Raw genomic sequence first — 18,644 nt, 5'->3', positions numbered from 1 at the left:
TTGGCCTGGCAGCTCTCCCTCTCTGTGCTTCATGCCTCTGCCCTAGGGATGAGGTGAGATGGTCCATGCCTGAGGAAGGGGCAGGCACACACGGGTGGTCAGTGACCATTGTGGGGTGTCTGCCCCCGCGCCCAGGACTCTTTACTGCCATCCATCTCATTCTCCCCACTGGGCTGGGTGCTTCTTGAGAGCAGGGCCCGTGGTTTTGCCTCACCTTCCTGAGTGCCTGCCCTCGGCGTGAGCGTTCATTGACTGGGAAGGCAGGTGTGTTCACACTCAGTCTCTGGGACTGTCACCAGCCCCGGCAGCCGGTGCCGGGAGGCAGCGCGGGTTGGTGAAGGGAGCAGTAGCTGTAAGCACTCCATCACTGGCTCCCCTCTCCTGGGCTTCAGTCTCTGGGAAGTGGTGACCGTCCAGCTGCCCAGCCGGTCGCCCACTCTGGAGAGCATGCCTGTGCCTTCAGACTTGGTGGGACGGAGTCATAGAATTGTTCTCCCTCTTCTAATGTAGAGGCTCCCTGTCCTAAAAGGGCAGGAAGGTGGGGCACGACCACCCCTCGCCATCCCCAGAGCAACTTCCCAGCCCCTACTGCCTCCCCTGGGACCTCTCCTCCCTCAGCAGGCACTTTCTGATGCTGCCCCTGCGAGACGCTGGGGCAGGGGTGACTCAGCCAGACAGCAGGACACGTGCGCAGTGGCTCCCAGACCCAGGAGGGCTATCAAAGCGGCGAGGTTGTTCAAGGCCCCAGCCCCACCTATAGTGGGCCACTGCCCAAGTCATGCATAGTGGCAGAGAGCTGCCATCCCCAGAGGCGTCCAGGGCCCGTGGGGGGGGGGGCAGTGGTGGTCGTGAGCAGGGAGGAGGGCAGGGCACCCAGACAGAGGCAGCTCTGGGCGGTGGTTCCAGAACAGCGAGTAGGCAGCTCAGGCTGGGCTGGAGATGCTGCTGGGAAGGCAGTTGGGGCCAGAGGCGAAAGACCTTAAATTCCAGGCCAGGGAGCTAGACTTCATCTAGTAGGAGTAAGGGAAGGCTTTACGCAGGGCAAGGGGAGGTAGGTCCAGCATCCCTGGCACCTTTTGTCTCGGTGTCTTCTGTGCCCAGGCTCACTGGGCATGCTTTGCCCACCCAAGTGTCTTTGCGCTCTCTTGGGGTCGCTGTGATTCTCTTCCTGCCGTGTGGATAGTTGGGCAGTCCCTGTGGCACCTCTGTCCCAGGCCAGGCTAGCACCGATCCATCCTCAAAGGGAGACTCACAGAGGGGCTGGCAGTGTTTGGTGTCTTTGCAGCCTGGTAAGCCCGGCCCTCCTCCCGCTCTATCACAGGGGTCAGCCTCCTCATCCCCCCAGATGCCATACCTCGCGGGAAGATCTACGAGATCTACCTCACGCTGCACAAGCCGGAGGACGTGAGGTGTGGGCTTGGGCCCTGCAGCTGAGGCTGGGTGGGCCCCCCTGCCTGCAGTCACCAGGAAGCCACCCGCCCAACCACTGCTGGGCCTTGTCTGGTCTGGCCTGAGGGGGATCCGGGGAAGAGCTGCCCCTAAGCTCAACCCAGCTCTGCTCCTGACCCCAGGGGCCGCTGCCCTGCCCCGTCCTACCCAGTCCAGGGTGGTCCACTGATGCCTTTCCCTCCCCACCTGTACTTCCCCACTTGAGGTTGCCCCTAGCCGGCTGTCAGACCCTGCTGAGTCCCATCGTTAGCTGCGGGCCCCCCGGAGTGCTGCTCACCCGGCCTGTCATCCTGGCTATGGACCATTGCGGGGAGCCTAGCCCTGAGAGCTGGAGCCTGCGCCTCAAGAAGCAGTCCTGCGAGGGGAGCTGGGAGGTGAGCCCCACTGCCCACCCTAGGGAGCCAACACAGGCCTCCGAGTGGAGCCCGGCTTCCCACCTGGCCCTTGAGCCAGGTCCCTGTCCCCAATCTCTGGCCACCCCTCAGAGCTGCACTTGGCCATGAGTTGACCCATCGGGCCCTACCCGCAGGACGTGCTGCACCTGGGTGAGGAGGCGCCCTCCCAGCTCTACTACTGCCAGCTGGAGGCCGGCACCTGCTACATCTTCACCGAGCAGCTGGGCCGCTTTGCGCTCGTGGGAGAGGCCCTCAGTGTGGCCGCTGCCAAGCGCCTCAAGCTGCTTCTGTTTGCCCCCGTGGCCTGCACCTCCCTAGAGTACAACATCCGAGTCTACTGCCTACAGGACACCCGAGATGCACTCAAGGTACTGCCCAGCCCCACCCTCTGTGCGCCTGGCCCTGAGGGCTGAGGTGCAGGGGGCTCTCCCAGCCCCCGGGCTCAGCTGACCACCTGTGGCCCTGCAGGAGGTGGTGCAGCTGGAGAAGCAGCTGGGAGGACAGCTGATCCAGGAACCTCGTGTCCTGCACTTGAAGGACAGTTACCATAACCTGCGCCTGTCTATCCACGACGTGCCCAGCTCCCTGTGGAAGAGCAAGCTCCTCGTCAGCTACCAGGTGAGGGCGCTCACGGTGCCTGGAGCCGGGCCCACCAGCCACGGACACCCCTGACGCTGCCCTTCTGCCCCCCTCCCCCAGGAGATCCCCTTTTATCACATCTGGAATGGCACACAGCAGTATCTGCACTGCACCTTCACCTTGGAGCGTGTCAGCCCCAGCACCAGTGACCTGGCCTGCAAGGTGTGGGTGTGGCAGGTGGAGGGTGACGGGCAGAGCTTCAACATCAACTTCAACATCACCAAGGTGGGCAGGAAGGGCATCAGCACTGCCATAATGTGCGCCACACCCCAGGCCCGCCGACACCTCCTCCTCGGAACCAGAAGCCCCTTGGCCTCTTCCTCCGAGCCTCCAGGGAGAGGTGCAGGTGCAAGTGGACAGATGCGGACAGATGCAGAGGGACTGCCTTGGAAGGGACTGAAGAGGATGTGGGAGCAGCAGGGAGGAGAGGTGGAGCGGCCTGGGCTTCCCTGAGGAGGACTCTGTCCTGGGCCTCAGAGGATCAGTAAGAGTGAGACAGGCAGCAGCGAGGGAAGGGCAGCATTTCTGGCCGTGTCTGAGTTCAAGGACACAGGCGGTGAGAGGAACACAGTGAATCCCGAGTGTTCAGCAGAGGCTGAGCAGGGCGGGTAGGGTCAGGGCTGGTGGGGGAGGAGGGGATGGAGGCCAGATAGCTCCAGTGCTCACTGGCTGTGTGACTTTGGCAGGTCATTACCCCTGAGCCCCAGTGGGGGTGTCAGGTGGTGCTTTGCTCTAAGGTGGTTTGGGCGCTCCCCCAGGAGGTTGCCATGGGCTTGGGCCAGGGAAAGTTCTAACAGTCATCTTCACCCCTTTGCTGTCCCCCCTCCCCCCCAGGACACAAGATTCACGGAGCTGCTGGCTCTGGAGAGCGAAGGGGGGGTCCCAGCCCTAGTGGGCCCCAGTGCCTTCAAGATCCCCTTCCTCATTCGGCAGAAGATCATTACCAGCCTGGACCCACCCTGTAGCCGAGGTGCCGACTGGCGGACTCTGGCCCAGAAACTCCACCTGGACAGGTGCCTGGGAGATGGGCAGGGGGGATTGCAAAGGCCACCTGCAGTCCAGCCTGGCGGGGTAGGATGGGTGGGGTGGACAGGACACTCTGTGGGGCCTGTGGCCCATCCATCAGCAGCCAGGACATCCAGTATGGTTGACAGAGGCAGGAGGCAGTAGCCTGGGGTGAGGCCAGGCCACTAATGAGCTCCCTTCTTCCCCTTCTCTCCACAGCCATCTCAGCTTCTTTGCCTCCAAGCCCAGCCCCACAGCCATGATCCTCAACCTGTGGGAGGCAAGGCACTTCCCCAATGGCAACCTCAGCCAGCTGGCTGCAGCAGTGGCCGGACTGGGCCAGCCAGACGGCGGCCTCTTCACAGTGTCGGAGGCTGAATGCTGAGGCCAGCCAGGCCCCCACACCTACACTCTCACCAGCTTTGGGACCTTCCAGGGACAGGCAGAGCCGGATGGGGCCTCCTCACACCAGGGAGCTGTGTGGACAGGCCCCTCCTGGTGAACGCTGTCTCTTCACACTGGCCCTTCAGACCCTGCCCATGCTCCCGCCCCTCCAGGGCCTGCCAGGCCAGGCTGGCACTGCCCCCTGCCCCCAGGGCCCAGGCTGGACAGTGCCAAAAGCCAGCCCAGGCCCAGCCCCTGTGTGTGTGTGTGTATGTGTGTGGTGCTACCTCTCCCCCCGCCCCTGGCCGGGGACCGCACACGCACAGCATGTGTGCACACACTGGGCTCGGGACGCACCCTGGAGCTCCTGCCTGAGCTGGACCTTATGCAAACATTTCTGTGCCTGCTGGGTAGGGGCACGTCTGAGGGGCCCGGCTCCAAGCCTGTGGGACTGAGGGCCACAGCCGGATGGGGGGCGGCCCCTGGATTCAGGCACACGACCCCCACACGGGCATGTGCCCACGCATGTCTCGTGTGCCATCTCACCGGCTTCCCCCTCCCTGCACACACGTCATGCTGTACACCTGGAGGCCACTCACACCTCTCACGCCCGGTATCAGTCCACATCTGCCTCTCACATGCTGCCCTTCTCCCACCCACCCAGGGACGCCCAAGGCTCCTCCCTGATCCTCCCCTCCCCCACCAAGAGGAGCCCTGTCCGACGGGGCGTGTGAATATGCAACGGGAGTCCTGGGCTGGACAATGGCGAGTGTGCGTGCCGTGGCGTGCCCGCTCCTGGGGCCTGTCGTGTGAAGCTCGTGCCCTGACTCTGTCTTAAGTGCATTCACGCACTTACACTTGGCCTTATGTACACAGCCTTGCCCGGCCGCCGGGGCGCGTAGGGATTTTAGCGGACGTGAATGTAAATAAATTATATATATATTGCTAACCCAAGTGCTGCTTCTCTCGGGGAAGCCAGAACTTGAGGTCAGTGGCCACAGAGGGGTCACACATGGGCTGTTCTGGGAGTCCTGGGTGGCTGAGCCTGGCTGGGGCACAGGTGGGGCCCCAGCCCTGGTCCAGCACAGCTGGTTCCTGGAGACGTCTTCAGACACGGGTCTGCTTGGCCAGGCGACAGGCAACGGCAGTGACCAGGGCTGCACCTTTGCCCGACCCATCCTCCGACTGCAGGAAGGTGACTGCACAGCGAGGGGCCAGCTCCTGCACAGTGGCCGCCACCAGGCGAGAGAAGCTGTGAGGGGAGGGGCTGAGGTGAGCCCAGGCCAGCCAGGCCCTACCCAGGCATGCCTCCCACCCAGCCTGGCATCCAGACTCACTGGGGGTGCAGCTTGTAGAGGGTCCCATCCACTCCCACAGACACAGTCAGCTCTTCCAGGCCCCGGTTCTCACGGATCTTCTCCACCACGGCAGCCACACCTGCCCCACAGAGCTGGGCTGCCCGCTGGGACACAGCCTGGCACACCTCCAGGACCATCAGGGTATCATCCGAGGTCAGGGGCAGCCCCAGCTCCTCAAGGATGGCTCGGACCTGCCTCAGGGCCAGGCTGTCACTGGGGACAGGAAGGAATAGAACACAGAGGTAGGGTCTGGCATTAGCTCCCCTCTCATGGCTTCTGTCCTCCTGGGTGGACCTCCCTCCAGCCAGCCTTCCACCCAAAGTGAACAGAAAGACCCCTTTGGGAGGTGGGAGGCGGTAATGCATGGCTCGGCACCTTTCAATCTCAGACAGAAACTTGGTCTTGAAAATGTCCCTGGTCTGAAGGCTCTGGGTCTGCTGACCCCGGAAGAGAACTCCAAGGCTGGTCAAATGCAAGAGGATGTGGCGGACGATCTCCCCCAGGTACATGCCACTGATCATCTTCTCAAACCTGCATGGAAGTGTGTGTGCCCACAGGGTAGGAGACCCCATCCACTACCATCACCAGCGGAAGCCACCACCAGCCACCCCTGCCCGGCCCAGCCCACACCTCTGTTTGCCAGGGTTGATGGATGCCTGATCCACACTTGCATCGAAGCAGGTGCTGAGCGTGTCCAGAGAGCCATCATCCCCAAAGGCGCCCCACTCCATGTTGATGCACATGTGGCCTAGGTCTCCAGCCACTCCTGCCACATTCCGGAGCTCCTCCATGTAGCAGGCATTGGTGCCGGTTCCTGCAGGAAGGCCAGACAGAGTAGGAGCCATTTACTAAATCAGACAGTACCCCCTCTGATCCCTTCCTGCACTGAGACGGCAAAATGTGGGCTCATTTTTACATCTCCATCTCCCCACGCTCATGCCCTGTCCCCAGTCCTGGTCTTCTTTCCTTCCTGACATTCTTCCGCAGCCCCTGCCAGCACCAAGCCCCTGGGCCTCCACTGCTTCCCCTACCAGCTCCACCATCGGTGCATCTCCCATGCTTCCCCCGGGCACTCCTAGAAATTCCACCAGCCATGCCATTCCCCTGGGAGATGTGTGACAGACAGCCCTCCACTGTCTGCAGGTGAGACGCCTAAGCTCCCTGGACTGGTCTTCAGTTCTTTAGTCAAACTAGCAGGTGCTGGGCCAAGAGCCAAGGACGGGGACAGGAGTCAGACCAGAGGAGCCCCGCAGTGGCCAGAGGTGGGGCAATGAGCAGACAACTCAGAGACTGCCCGTATGTGCCTAAATGAAGGTGCAAAGAAGAGCATCCTGGGAGTGCCAATGAATCATCCTGCCTAGAGGGTCAGGAAAAGCTACAGAGAGGAAGTAAGTTGGGGTTTAGCCTTGAAGCCAAGAAGCACAGAAAGGAACGGCATTCCAGGCAGAGGGCAAAGGCATCCCTTTCCTATCCCAACACCCGGTCAGCTCTAAGCAGGTGGACTCCTTGCAACCCCACCTTGACTTCCTCCATCCAGTGGTTTATTCCCATGGCAGTTTGGGCACACCCCTCCGAGCGCCTGCCCATGCCAGGCTCTATGTTCAAGAAGCTCCCGGTCCCACGAATGGCTATCACCCACCCTGTGCTCTGAGAGATGGATGCCTGCGGACCTGTGGGAGCCCTCCTTCCCTGCCCAGCCAGATCCCTTCTTTCAAGGCTTTCTTTGCAAGTCCCACTCATCGTGGGACCCCTTCCTTTCTGAGCTCAGCCTGTCACCCTGGCACAGAGTCAGGTTTAGCTCTCTCTGACTGCCACATGCTATTCTAGGCTCAAGCCCTGCTAAATGGTCAGTTCTGAAAAGGCAGGTGTCTTCTCCCTTTATGTGTCTTCCTGTCCCTTCATCCATCCCTCGGCTGGCCACAGGATAGGCGCTTAATAAAGACTTAGAATCTTGGTTGACCTAAAGGACCCTCATAGCTCATTCTCTGTCAATCCCTGGCATCCTCCACCCAACCCCCTCCACCCCTGCTCCAAGCACGGAGTGTCCCATGAATTAGCATCAGGCAGTAGGGGCACAAAAGAGCAGGGCTCTCCTCACCAACAATAAGGCCGACCTCACAACGGGGGTCCTCATAGCCACAGGACATCATGGTTCCCACTGTGTCATTGACAATGGCAACGACATTCAGCTCCATTGCCTGCACACAAAAGGATGAGGCTAGTTGCTGGGCAACATGGTCGTCACGGCAACTGGTGCTGGACCCAGAGGTCTCTACTGCAGAGGGTCCCCCTCTTAGGAAGCGAGAGACCCTTTGCTTGCCTCAAGGCCTGCCACAGCCCCAAAGCACCCCTGGAGGCAGACTCCTTACCTGTCTGCGCTTAAGGGCTTCCCGCAGCAGACGCACAACATCTTGGCCCTCACAGTCTGATGCATTGAAACCCTTCGTCCAGTTCAGAAGGATGCCCTGGGGTGGGACCAAGGCAGGGGACCCCTTGGAATCTCACTTGGCCTCCCCAAAGCCTGCATCTCCTCCAGCATACCATGTTCCCCCAGGTCCACTCTGCCCATACAGCAGAGGGCCTTGCCCTCTACCCCCTGCCAAGTCCTCAGAAGCCTTCCAGTGTGAAGAAACCTATTAATAAACGTTCAACCTATGTTAGTACCAGAAGGCTCAGATGCTCTCAGGGTTTGGCCATTTTAAGATGGTTGCCCAGAAGGAATGGCCCTTCGTGATTGGGTTAGGAAGGGATGGAGCTTGTCAAGTGAGTGCTGTGTGTGAGAAAGGGGAGGCTCAGGGGGTCCACATGGCAGCAGATTCTGCTCTTCTGAAAAGAGCTAGCCAGAGTCGCTTGAGAGAAGGAATTCTTGGAGCTGGGACAGAGCTGTGTCATTGGGAGATTCACACGTGTGTGCCAGATGTAAGTGAAGGATGAATAGAAAAGCCAGAACCCAGACATGTGGGCAGGATGGAAGGGGACAAGACAGCTAAGCCTTTACTGTGAGAAATTGGCCTTAAATTGGGGACTTCGCTGTGCTTTTCTTGGTGTGCTTCTCTAAGAGCGGGCCGGGGGGGGGGGGGGGGGGAGGGGGGTGTGTGGGGGGCGCGGAGAAAATGACTGCTCTGCCCACGGGGAAGCGTGGAGAGCAGATCTGAAAATCTTTAGGTCAGGAGATTAGGAATACTAACCAACATTTCCCCCAGTAATATTGTCGTATCACTTTCCCTATATGACTACATCTAGGGTGTTCTGTGCTCACTGTCCCCAAACCAGAAACCAACAAGAGTGAATGAGAGGGAGGCCAGTGTGTGGGAGACCAGATCATGAGAGTAGCAAAGCTTCCCTGCTCCCAGACAAGACAAAGAACCCCTGGCCTGGGAAGGGAGGTGGGGCGGGCGAGCCAGGTTTCGGATGGCTTCCTGAGAGAGGTGCTCTGGGCCCTCCACGCTGGGCCCACCCTTGGGCGGGAAGGAAGGAGACACGGGATTTGGGTGGTCTGAGAGGAGAAGAGGCCTCTGCCCTCCTTCCCCAGGGAGGTGTGAGGACCCAAGAGAGGAAGCAGTAGCCCCTTACTGCTTCCCAGTGGGGGCCTGGTGTCTCCCCAAGAGTTTCCCTTTTGTGTCTGCACATTCATTACAGCGAAGGACGATCACTGTGCAGCCGAGAGGGGCCCCTAGTGGGGAGGGGGGTCTCCAAATTGATCAACATTAAGTTTTCACCCTCCAAAGATTGTGGGTTCAACACAGACATTTAGTTCAGTGATAGATCAATAGGATCATGTTTCCTGCATGCCTGCTTTTGCATCTTGAGTCCCACCTGCTTCTCACACTTTATAAGAAATAATCAAAAGGCGCCAGCTGCTCAGCCTGGAGCAAGAGGACCAGCCGAGAGATGCAGTGGCCGTGCGGGTGGGGGAAGGCAGAGTACGGAGGCACGCATCTGGGAGGTCAGGGCTGGAGCAGAGGGCGACAGCCACACAAGGGCTAGTTGGAGCTGAGGAGGCAGAGCTACTCAGAGACGCAGGTAGGGCAGGACGCAGTGGGCACCTTCGGGGACAGTATACCCCTCATCATAGCAATTTTTCGCACAAGTTGGGATGTTGAGGAGGGGACTCCTGAGAACCTGGACTAGAGTTCCAGGAGGACCTGTTTGCATGACAGGCCTGTGTGTGCACGAAAAGTCTAGCATTCTTGTTGAAGGGTGCGTGGAGGTGTGTGCTGAGAGCCTGCTGCTCTGCCACCCCAGTTAGGCACCCACTCCAGCCAGGCGCTGAGAGGGACGCTGGCAAGGCCGGGAAGGGGAGAGAGGGCAAAAAGGATCCGTGTGAGCACAGCCCTTCGAGCGCCTGGAGCCAACGCTGCTCCCTGCAGGCCCTACACCAGTGCGTGGTCAGCCCAGACCTGGGCCTGCACTACTCCCAAGGGCCCACGCCTACCCCTGGCTCCACTCTCCTGCTTATTGGCAGCCCCCAGGGATACCCGTGTCCTTCTCCATCCCAGGCCTCTTTGTGACTGGATTCCAGGCCACTTTACCCCTTCCACCCATTGGGCACACTGCATTAGGGAAACTGAGGCTGAGTGCAGGCTTAGCCCAGTGGTGCCTCTGCCTGCCCCTCCCCCAGTCCTCTCCCCAGCCTCCTGCAAGGCCATGAGGGCACGTGGGTGGGAAGCCTTGGGAACGCCCTCCCCCAGCCCTCCCCCCTCACCTGGTCCAGGCCAAGCTGCCTGCACGGGAAGGAGAAGGTGAAACCCAGGGGGAGGCTCTGCCCGCTCAGGCCCTGCTTCTGCTGGAAGTCCAGGATGCAGTCCACGATGTGGTCAAAGAGCTGAGGGGCGGCGCAAGTCAGCATCGGGGAGAGGGGCACCGGCCCTTCCCTGTCCCTGCTTCAGCCCCAGGCTGTGAGTACCTGCTGCCCAGAGCCCTGAGCCACACACTCAGGGATGGAATAGACCTGGTTGGTGATCTCCACGCCTTCTGTGGCCACATGTACCAGGAGGACTCGGAAGTTGGTGCCTCCAAGGTCCAGCGCCAGGAAGTGCCCCCGCTCTGTGGGACAGAGACAGGACAGAGTGGGTGGCTTCACTCAGCACACACTGACCCCCAGGAGCCCATGTCCCAGTCACACACTCAGGCCAGGTCCTCACCGCTGCCATCAGGAGTGGCCCGGACATAAGTGGGCAGCATTCGGAGGGAGGAGGCCTCCCCTTGGAGCCCCTTGACCATGGCCTCCCGCATCTGTGCCTGCACCACTGCCAGCTGCTCGCGGGTCAACCGGAACGGTGCCAGGGTCTCCTCCAATAGGCGCCGGTGGGCAGCCAGGCGGGCAGCCACCGCGGTCACCATTGCCACACCCCGGCCACCCCCATCCACAGAAGGGATAAAGGAGACATCACATTCAGGGGCCAGGAGCGTCACCGTCTCCTGCAGGACACTGAGGAACCTGCACAAACACATGAGAGGCCCACCCTGGCTTGGCACCAGGCCCTGACCCCCAGAGCTTCCTGAAGCCTGGACCCCATCATTTCAAATCAGTTCAATTCTAAGTCTGTCTGTGCACCAACGCCATGCCCCGTGCCCCCAGGGGCCCCTCCCTTGCACACCCAAGGAGAAGCATCTTTTCTCTCCTCTGACCTCTTTTGGCCCCCAGCCCCCATCTGGCCTCACCCTGCCCTCAGCCATGGTACTGGAGTGCCCTTGGGTGCTTGTCACACACACACACACACGTGTTCCTGCTACCTGCTCACACAGGATCTGTGTTTTCCGAATACCTGGGGTGGTGCTCAAACACTCGGCCTCCAGTGGCCACAGCGATCTGAAGCGACTGCTGCTCCCGGCTGTGCTGGAGGCGGGTGAGGACGGCAGCCAGGGCAGCGGCGCAGAGCTGGGCGGCTCGCGTGCACACGGCCGCGCACACATGCCGCACCAGCTCGGCATCCGAGGCCCCTGCGTTCAGGCCCAAGTCCCGCAGGATAGCGTGCACACGGGCTGTCCCAGCCGAGGCGCTGGGGGGACAGGGTGCTACTTTGAGGGTCAAATATCCCAGAAGCTCCCTGTCCCTCTTCCCCCAAAGCCCCGTGGCTACCTGGGGGGCAGAGCATCCTCCCTCTCCCAAGCAGAGAAGCCCATTTCCACCCCACTGGCTTCCCACACTCACTCCTCCATCTCGGCCACATGCTCCAGGAGGATGCCCCCTCGGCTCAGCAGGGCACGGGAGGTGCAGCCACCAAAGAGGACCCGGTGCTGGGCCAGGTGAGCCAGGACCTGCCGCACCAGCTCACCCAGGTACAGGCCGCCAATCATCTTCTCAAACCTGCTGGCCGGAAGGGTGGCTGGAGAGGCTTTCCTAAGGCTTGGCCCCCATGGGCCCACCTGTGAGAGCCCTCAAGGAGACGTCCTTTTCTTTAGGGTCCCCAGGCTGGAGGTTCCAGAAGCAAATGACTTCCCAGGAGACAGGTGGGTGTTTACCCAGACCCCACTGCCCCCTCCAGTTTGGGTTAGGGTTAGGGGGCTTCTGGAGGGTGGCAGGACCCAAAGGGGAGTGTGGGACACTTTACTCAGCTACCCCCAATCTCCAGCTCCTGTCAGGGCTAGCCAGAGCGAGGAATAAGGGAGGGCCACGGTGTGAGAACTCTGAGTTCTAGAACCTAGAGCCCTTCCTTCTATGAGCCTGGCCAGGGCCCCTGAGGGGCAGCCTGGAGCTCCTGGGAGGGAGTGGCTGGCCCTCAGGGCTGGCGCACAGGACAGTGGAGGGGATGGGGAGCAGGCAGAGAAGGGCGTAGAGTAGAAAGTCAGGCCACCTCTGGGCACCGGGATTCAGGGACTCCTGGTCCAGGAGGCGGTCGAATGTGGTCAGCACCGACCCCAGGGCCCCATCATCACCGAAGGAGCCCCACTCGATGCTGACGCAGACGCGGCCGCGGTCCTCATCCAGCACCGCCACGTGCCGCGCCTCCTCCATGTAACACGCGTTGGTGCCAGTGTCTGACAGAGACGACCTCATCAGGGCCTGCCCCCAGGCAACCGTGCCCCCCACCCACTGCCACAAATGGCCCATGGCTCACCTACAACAAGCCCAACCTCGCAGGGTGCAGTCCCCAGCTCGCAGCCCATCATGGTGCCCACCGTGTCGTTCACCACGGCAACCACATCGATGCTGCAGGCCTGGACAGCGGGAGGGCAGAGCAGGGGAACCTGGGGTTGGGCAGGGCTGGGGCCCTGTCTGTGATGGAGACTCCCAAGCCAGATTGAGGCCCCTTGCTGGCTCCCCCTCATCCTGGCCTGGCTCCCCAAGCCCTTCCCGTCCAGCCCTGACTTCCAGCCATGCACACAGTACAGCGGCCATTAGTTCCAACAGCCTGGCCTCCTCAGGCAACAAGACATTAGCATATGCCCTTCTCTGAAACTACATCCTCCCCAGCTCCAGCTTATGCACCTGGCAGTCTCCTCCTCCAAGTCCTTGCTCGAGGCACAATGGGCCCTCCCCAGGGCTCCCAGGGCCATCGGATCCCCCTCAACAGGGACAGTCTTTTATTGAATGCTTTCCCCACTGGACCAAGAGGCCTTGAGGACAGGCTCAAGCCTTTTCATCTTTGTTTCCCCCATGGCCCTAAGCATTGGTTTGACCTTTCTTGGCCTCAGTCTCTTTACCTAGGAAATGGGAGTGGCAGCAGCATTTACCTCAAGGTTAAACTGGATAAAGGATATAAGCAGGAAAGAAAAGCAGGCCCTCCCAGAAGCACAGGGCAGGCCACATGGTTGTCCCATGGCCCCTGCCCCCACTCACCCCCTGCCTCTCAATGGCATCTCGAAGCAACTGGACCACATCCTGGCCTTCCACACCACTGCACCTAAAGCCTTTGGTCCAGGAAATGAGGGTACTCTGGGGGCAGAAAAGTGGGGTCACTCCAACAGCCTTCATGGGGCTGCAGCCCCTCCCCACCACCCCCATGCCCTCTCCACCTCACCTTGTCCAGGCCCGTCTGGTGACAAGGGAAGGAGAAGTTGAACCCAAGCTGCAGGCCCTGTCTGTCCACAGGGTGCGCATCCAGGAATTCAGACAGGCAGCGAGCCGCAAAGTCGAAGAGCTGGGGGACACGGAAGGGGCTCAGCTCTGCCCAGCAGAGCCCCAGCCACCCTGTGGTCGCACTGCCTGAGCACGGAGCCCTCACCTGCTGACCAGGACCCAGCATCACCTCTTGGGGGATCAAAAACTCCTGGCTCCGGGGCTCAATCCGGTGCCCCTCAGTGCCCGTCAGGGTCACCCACAGAACACGCAGTGAAGCCCCCGTGGCTCCCAGCTCCAGCACCACGAAGTCTCCTTGCTCTGAGGACAAGTGGTCACAGAGAGGCAAGCAGCTGTTGATACCAAGCTCTCTGCCTCCCAGAAACATTCCCAAGGCCTGCAGAGTCTTGTCAAGGGAACTTAGAGATAGGAACCTTAGAGACAGGGACAGGGATAAGAAACTACCCCCTCCCCCAGGTGATAGCCCTCTCCCCAGGCCTGGCCACCTGTCTTAGTCTATGTCACCCACCAGTGCCGTGTGGGGTGGACCCCACATATGTGGGCAGCATCCGGACAGCAGGGGCAGGGCTGGCCTGGCCCGTCAGTGCCTGCTCCATGGAGCACAGGAGGCTGGCTTGGATCTGCCGCAACTGTGTGCTCGTCACCTTGAATTGATCCAGGCATTCCTGCGCCTGGAGGAAAACAGGCTGACATCTGGGCAGGAGACCTGTTGGCCTAGCCAAGTACCCCAACCCCAACCAGGACAAGCCAGCCCTGTCCTGCTCATACCTCCCCTCACCTGTCCAGACCAGCCCCTCCCTCAGCTTCCCCAGGGCTGGCCTGAGCCCTTTCTGAGCCTGGTCTCCCAGCACCACCCAGCCCCACACCTCACCTCTTCCCACACTCTGGCCCGCTGGCCGCTTAGGGCCTGCACCACCTCCAACACCCTCAGAAGGCTCCTTTCTGGAGGAAAGACCCACCCACTTCCTCCTGCTCCATCCCCTCGTGGCTCCTCAGATCACTATACTCCTAGCTCCTCCTATTTCATTCAATTCAGGGTTTAACAAGGCCTTTCTCCTGTCACACCAGGACTGACTTGCTCTGGGTTCCCAGTACCCAGAGCCAAGCTTCTCAAAGAAGCAAGTGAATGAACACATGTGTGAACAAACTTCAAGTTCAGGTGCTTCCTTCTCCAGATCCACTTGATTCTGGAGCCTGAGCAAGCCCAACCCTCACCTTTTTTTTTTTTTTTTTTTAAACACACCACCAATACTTATAGTTCCACTCTCTCCCATAGACCAGTGCTGACACTGGGAAGGACTGGGCCTCCCATAAGGAGAGATCCGCCTGGGGGCCCAGTGTGTCCACCCAGGTGTGTTCTGGGCTTGGTGGTGGCCCGAGGACCTAAGTCCTCCCCCAGGGTTCCCCCATCCCAGAATCCTTGTGGGCCTGGGAGTGGGTCACCCCCGGGAAAGCTCCCTGGGTAGAGGAACAGGTCATGTGGGAAGAGGTCACATGATGCCTCAAAACCTGCCACGCCAAACATCAGCATGAGACAGGAGGGAAATGAGGTCAGAGGGTAGAATCAGGAAAGCACGGCAGGGGGTCTGAAGGTGAGGCGCTGAGGAGAGTCTGGAGGCGACCCCGCAGAGGATGCCCTCCGTCCGTCCGTTGCCGTCCCTCCCACAGGCATTGGGGGAGGCCCACCCACGCACCCAGTGCCATTCCCAGCACCGAGTGCTGCTCCACCAGCTGAGGCCTGCCCTGTGCAGCTCAGGCTGCCTTGTAGGGACAGAAAATAAGCAAATAAGCAGATAAGATGATCTGGTAGTAATAGCAGCTTAAAAAAAAAACAAGCAGGAATAGAAGTCGAGAGTGAGCAGGGAGGTAGAGATATTTTTGGACGTTGGTCAGGAAAGGCCTTCCTATGGAGGTGACCTAAAGGAAGGAAGGGAATGAGCCATGTGAAAATCTGGGGAAAGTGCCCTCGCCAGTTTGGCTCAGTGGATAGAGCGTCGGCCTGTAGACTGAAGTTCTGAGTTTGATTCCGATCAAGGGCACATGCCCAGGTTGAGGGCTAGATCCCCAGTAGGGGGCGTGCAAGAGGGCCAATCAATGATTTTCATCATTGGTGTTTCTGTCTCTCTCTCTTCCTTCCTCTCTGAAATCAATAAAAATATATTTTAAAAAAGAAAAAAATCTGGGGAAAGAGCATAAAGGGACTTTCTTCAGTGCAAGGGGATGAATTTGGGGGAAGACTGGAGCAGGAGTAGATTAGCATGAAGGGAGGGGAGAGGAAAGCAGAGGACAGGACACTCTGAGTTCTTCTCCACTAGAAGCCCGCTGTGGGGAGCTTAAAAAGCACCCTGCTACCTCCCCTCTATAGGGAAACCTCCTCCTGGCAACCTCGGGGCCATCCTTCAAAGAGGCCCAGCAGCCTTCCCGGGTTCATTGGAGAGCCCCGGCCGGTGACTCCATTCTTCTGGGCTTAGCCTTTCCCAGGCCCCCACCTCTGGTTGCACAGGAATTCCGTTCCTGCAACCTGCCGCCCTAAGCTGGACCTGTGTTTGTAAAGAACCACTGGGATCTGGATGAGGAGGCTGGGGAGACTGGGAAGAGAAGCTGCCCACTGAGGAAGATGGGAGGGCTCTCTCCCACCCCTGCCTTAGGAAGAGATGGGAAACAGAAGCCTAAGGCGCAAACGACCCTAACAGGAGTGCCAGAAGTTCAGCCCCTGTTTATATTACCGCAGATGCTTACAGCAGCCAGGAATGCTCAGAGGGGCTATTCCCAGCACAAATGAGGACACTGGGGCTCAGACGGGGACAGTCATCTGCCTAAGTCAAGCAGCTATCAAGGCACAGGGTGAGATTTGAACCCGACCTGTCGGACTACAGAGACGTTTCTACATAAATGTGAAAGCTTTATAAAAACTAGCAATTTCTGAAAAGAAAAGACCCCAAAGCTGATGAAGGTTGCAGCGAGGAAACCCCATAGGACCTGGCATGAGATAACTTACATCTGAGTGTTGCCCTGCCACTTCCTGGATGTGTGGCCCTGGGCAAGTCAAACTTCCCTCTGAGAGAACAAGTTGCCTCTTATGCAAAACCCAGAGAATAATGATATTCAGAGGCCCCCAACCCCCCAGTGCCAGGGCCACGTCTTACTCACAGTGTATCTCGGAGCCGAGTGGTGGCTGCTCAAGGCTGGCAGCACTCAGGACAGATTTGCTGATTGAGTGGTTGTGGGGGCATAAGAATTAAAGGGGATCGTGCACATGAAAGTGTAAAGTACTGTTCAGGGTGAGGGCTGTGTTTTTATTGCTTAATGATAACAGAAGAATGATGGAGTTGATGGCTTAGGCAGATGGATGTTTTTTCTTCCTTTTCCTTCCGGGTCCAGTGGAAGGTGCAAGAGGAATGACAAGAAGATGGTAGAAGCCACAAGAAAAACAGGACTTCCCTGGCCCACTCTGGTGGGTGCATAGTAGCCAGGAGAAGCTACTGGGTCGTTCCCTTCTATCTCCCCTGAGAAAACTCGGGAGAGACCTCAGCCAGGACAGCGAGAAGCAAAGCCTTAGAAAGAGGCTGATCCAATATGGCTTCAAAGCTGGCTCCTCGAGCAGCTTGCATGTCGGTCAGTCTGGGCTCATTGCCCTGCCTCTCTAAGTGGCTTCCTTCTCCATCCAGCAGGAGGTAAAATAGCACCCCCCCTTTTCTGTGAGGACTGAGAAGGGGTGGGACAGTGGCTGGCCTATAGGACATGCTCACTGAAACGTGGGTTTCCTTTCCTCAGAGCATGAGGTACAAACCGCCTGGAGAGCCTGGTTTATTGCCCCTCTGGTGGCAACAAGAGACCTGGGAGGAGGGGTGGGGACGGGACTCTGAGAAGGGGCTGCGCTCTGACCACACATGGGAAGGGGCCGAGGGGAAGCCTGTGGTGCTGAGGTGGGGCCAAGGCCATGGAGAACATGGCATCCCAGTGAAGTCTCCCAAAGCCTAAGAGAATGTCTTTAAACTGCAGGTGCATGTAATGAAGTCAGCAGGGCAGATGTAGGACCAAGACGGGAGCAAGGGCATAAAGTGAGTGGGAGATGGCGGCAGGCCAGGCATTGCTCACTCCTGTGGCCAGCGGTGGGCGGTGGGCGGTGGGCGGTGGGCGGTGGGCGGTGGGTGGAACACAGAGGAAATGTTTACAGCAGGGTCTGGGGCAGAGATTGGATGAGGGTGAAGTAGAAGCATGAAATGCAGTGAGGGGTGATGCCCCACAGTTTGGGCAATGAACCAAGTCCAGCAGATATCAGGACAAGCTGGAAAACTAAAGAAGCTGCAGGGAACAGTTGAAGAACCCTCTCTCGACGCCTTTGTCCTTTATTATGTCCTGTAACTCACTTAACCCTCCAGGGGGTGGGTGGACTCCATTTTCTTTTCTTCCATTTTACTGATGAGGAAACAGAGGCTACGGGATATGAAATGACTTACACAAGTGTTTCCGGCTCAAGGATGTGGTATGCAAGGGCTCTACATCTTGGTCAAGAGGACAAAAGAGACTCACTTCTGAGCTAATTGGAAGCATGTAGGGTAAGCCGCACTGTAACCTCGGCTCTGCGTGCCTGACTGACTGCATGGCGTGGAAGGGAGGGAGAGCTGCAGGAGTGACTAGAGAAGTGGGGGAAGGAGGGTCCTTAAGAACACAGCTTCCTAGACTGGGTCAGCCCATTTGGGGCAGAGGAGGTGCCTGTGTGGCAATGTGGCCAAAGCAATATATTTGGGGCTGAAAGATCTCAGCCCAGCTCAGACTCCTGTCATGCCTTAGTCGAAGGCACACCATTTCTCTGGGCCTCCTCTTCCTGGGCTGTAAAGTGAGGAGCTAGTCCCTGCCTTGCAGTTGTGTGTAGCGTCGTAGGAGACACTGACCAGATCAGATATGAAAGGCTCTGAAAACTGGAAGGTGCTGCAAAGGTGTGATCACATGGCCCCACATCATCTTTAGCCAATCCTGCTCTTGGCAGCTCTCAATAAGCACCTTTACAGGAACCCAGTGCTGAACTTACCAGCTCAGAGCTGTCCGGAGAGCAGGGCAAGCCCTCCTGGGGGCAACCGGGGGCTCCTTCCTTTTGCCACAACCCTACAGGCCCAATGGAGTCCATGTGGTTCCACAATTGGGGGTGGCCACCTATGGGAGGAAAGAGGCAGCCTGGGTGAACCGCTTACTCTACAGGCCCTAGGAGGCCGTGACTCAGACTCTTTCTTCCTTCTGAAGGGGACAGGAAGGAAGCTATGGGCAGAGCTCAGAACCTCAGTCAGTTTCCAGAAGCATGTGTCATAAGAGAGGACCAGGAAGGCTGGTTTCTATTCCTAATGCCTTTCGTTCATTCTGTCCTGTAACTCACTTAACCCTCCAGGGGGTGGG

The 18,644-nt window shown here is 59.0% G+C and overlaps 2 protein-coding genes across 3 annotated transcripts in view; one reads left to right on the top strand and one right to left on the bottom strand.

Moving 5' to 3' along the window:
* Nucleotides 1-4,820, top strand: part of UNC5A (unc-5 netrin receptor A) — a gene marked incomplete at its 5' end in the record, with an annotated part of 57,179 nt that extends 52,359 nt beyond the window's left edge. For both annotated transcript variants that reach the window (XM_081092062.1, XM_081092061.1), the window contains 7 exons: nt 1,322-1,409; nt 1,655-1,823; nt 1,979-2,212; nt 2,313-2,462; nt 2,544-2,708; nt 3,318-3,496; nt 3,708-4,820. In XM_081092062.1, coding sequence (XP_080948188.1) covers nt 1,322-1,409; nt 1,655-1,823; nt 1,979-2,212; nt 2,313-2,462; nt 2,544-2,708; nt 3,318-3,496; nt 3,708-3,873 — 1,151 coding nt within the window. In that variant the 3' untranslated portion in view covers nt 3,874-4,820. The remainder of the gene's footprint in view (nt 1-1,321; nt 1,410-1,654; nt 1,824-1,978; nt 2,213-2,312; nt 2,463-2,543; nt 2,709-3,317; nt 3,497-3,707) is intronic.
* HK3 (hexokinase 3) lies at nt 4,791-18,402 on the bottom strand. Its single transcript, XM_081092063.1, has 18 exons — nt 18,286-18,402; nt 13,762-13,939; nt 13,399-13,553; nt 13,195-13,314; nt 13,014-13,109; nt 12,292-12,391; nt 12,028-12,211; nt 11,385-11,540; nt 10,999-11,232; nt 10,375-10,670; nt 10,137-10,276; nt 9,936-10,055; nt 7,600-7,695; nt 7,329-7,428; nt 5,861-6,044; nt 5,606-5,761; nt 5,210-5,443; nt 4,791-5,124 (listed from the first exon to the last, which is right to left on the bottom strand). Exons 1-18 carry the CDS (start codon nt 18,379-18,381, stop codon nt 4,980-4,982), a joined length of 2,790 nt encoding a protein of 929 aa, XP_080948189.1. The 5' UTR covers nt 18,382-18,402; the 3' UTR covers nt 4,791-4,979.
* Nucleotides 18,403-18,644: the final 242 nt, after the last annotated feature.

The sequence above is a fragment of the Myotis nattereri genome (genome assembly GCF_964212035.1).
Source record: "Myotis nattereri genome assembly, chromosome: 5".
Taxonomy (NCBI): Eukaryota; Metazoa; Chordata; class Mammalia; order Chiroptera; family Vespertilionidae; genus Myotis; species Myotis nattereri.
This window is presented reverse-complemented; position numbering and strand designations above follow the sequence as displayed.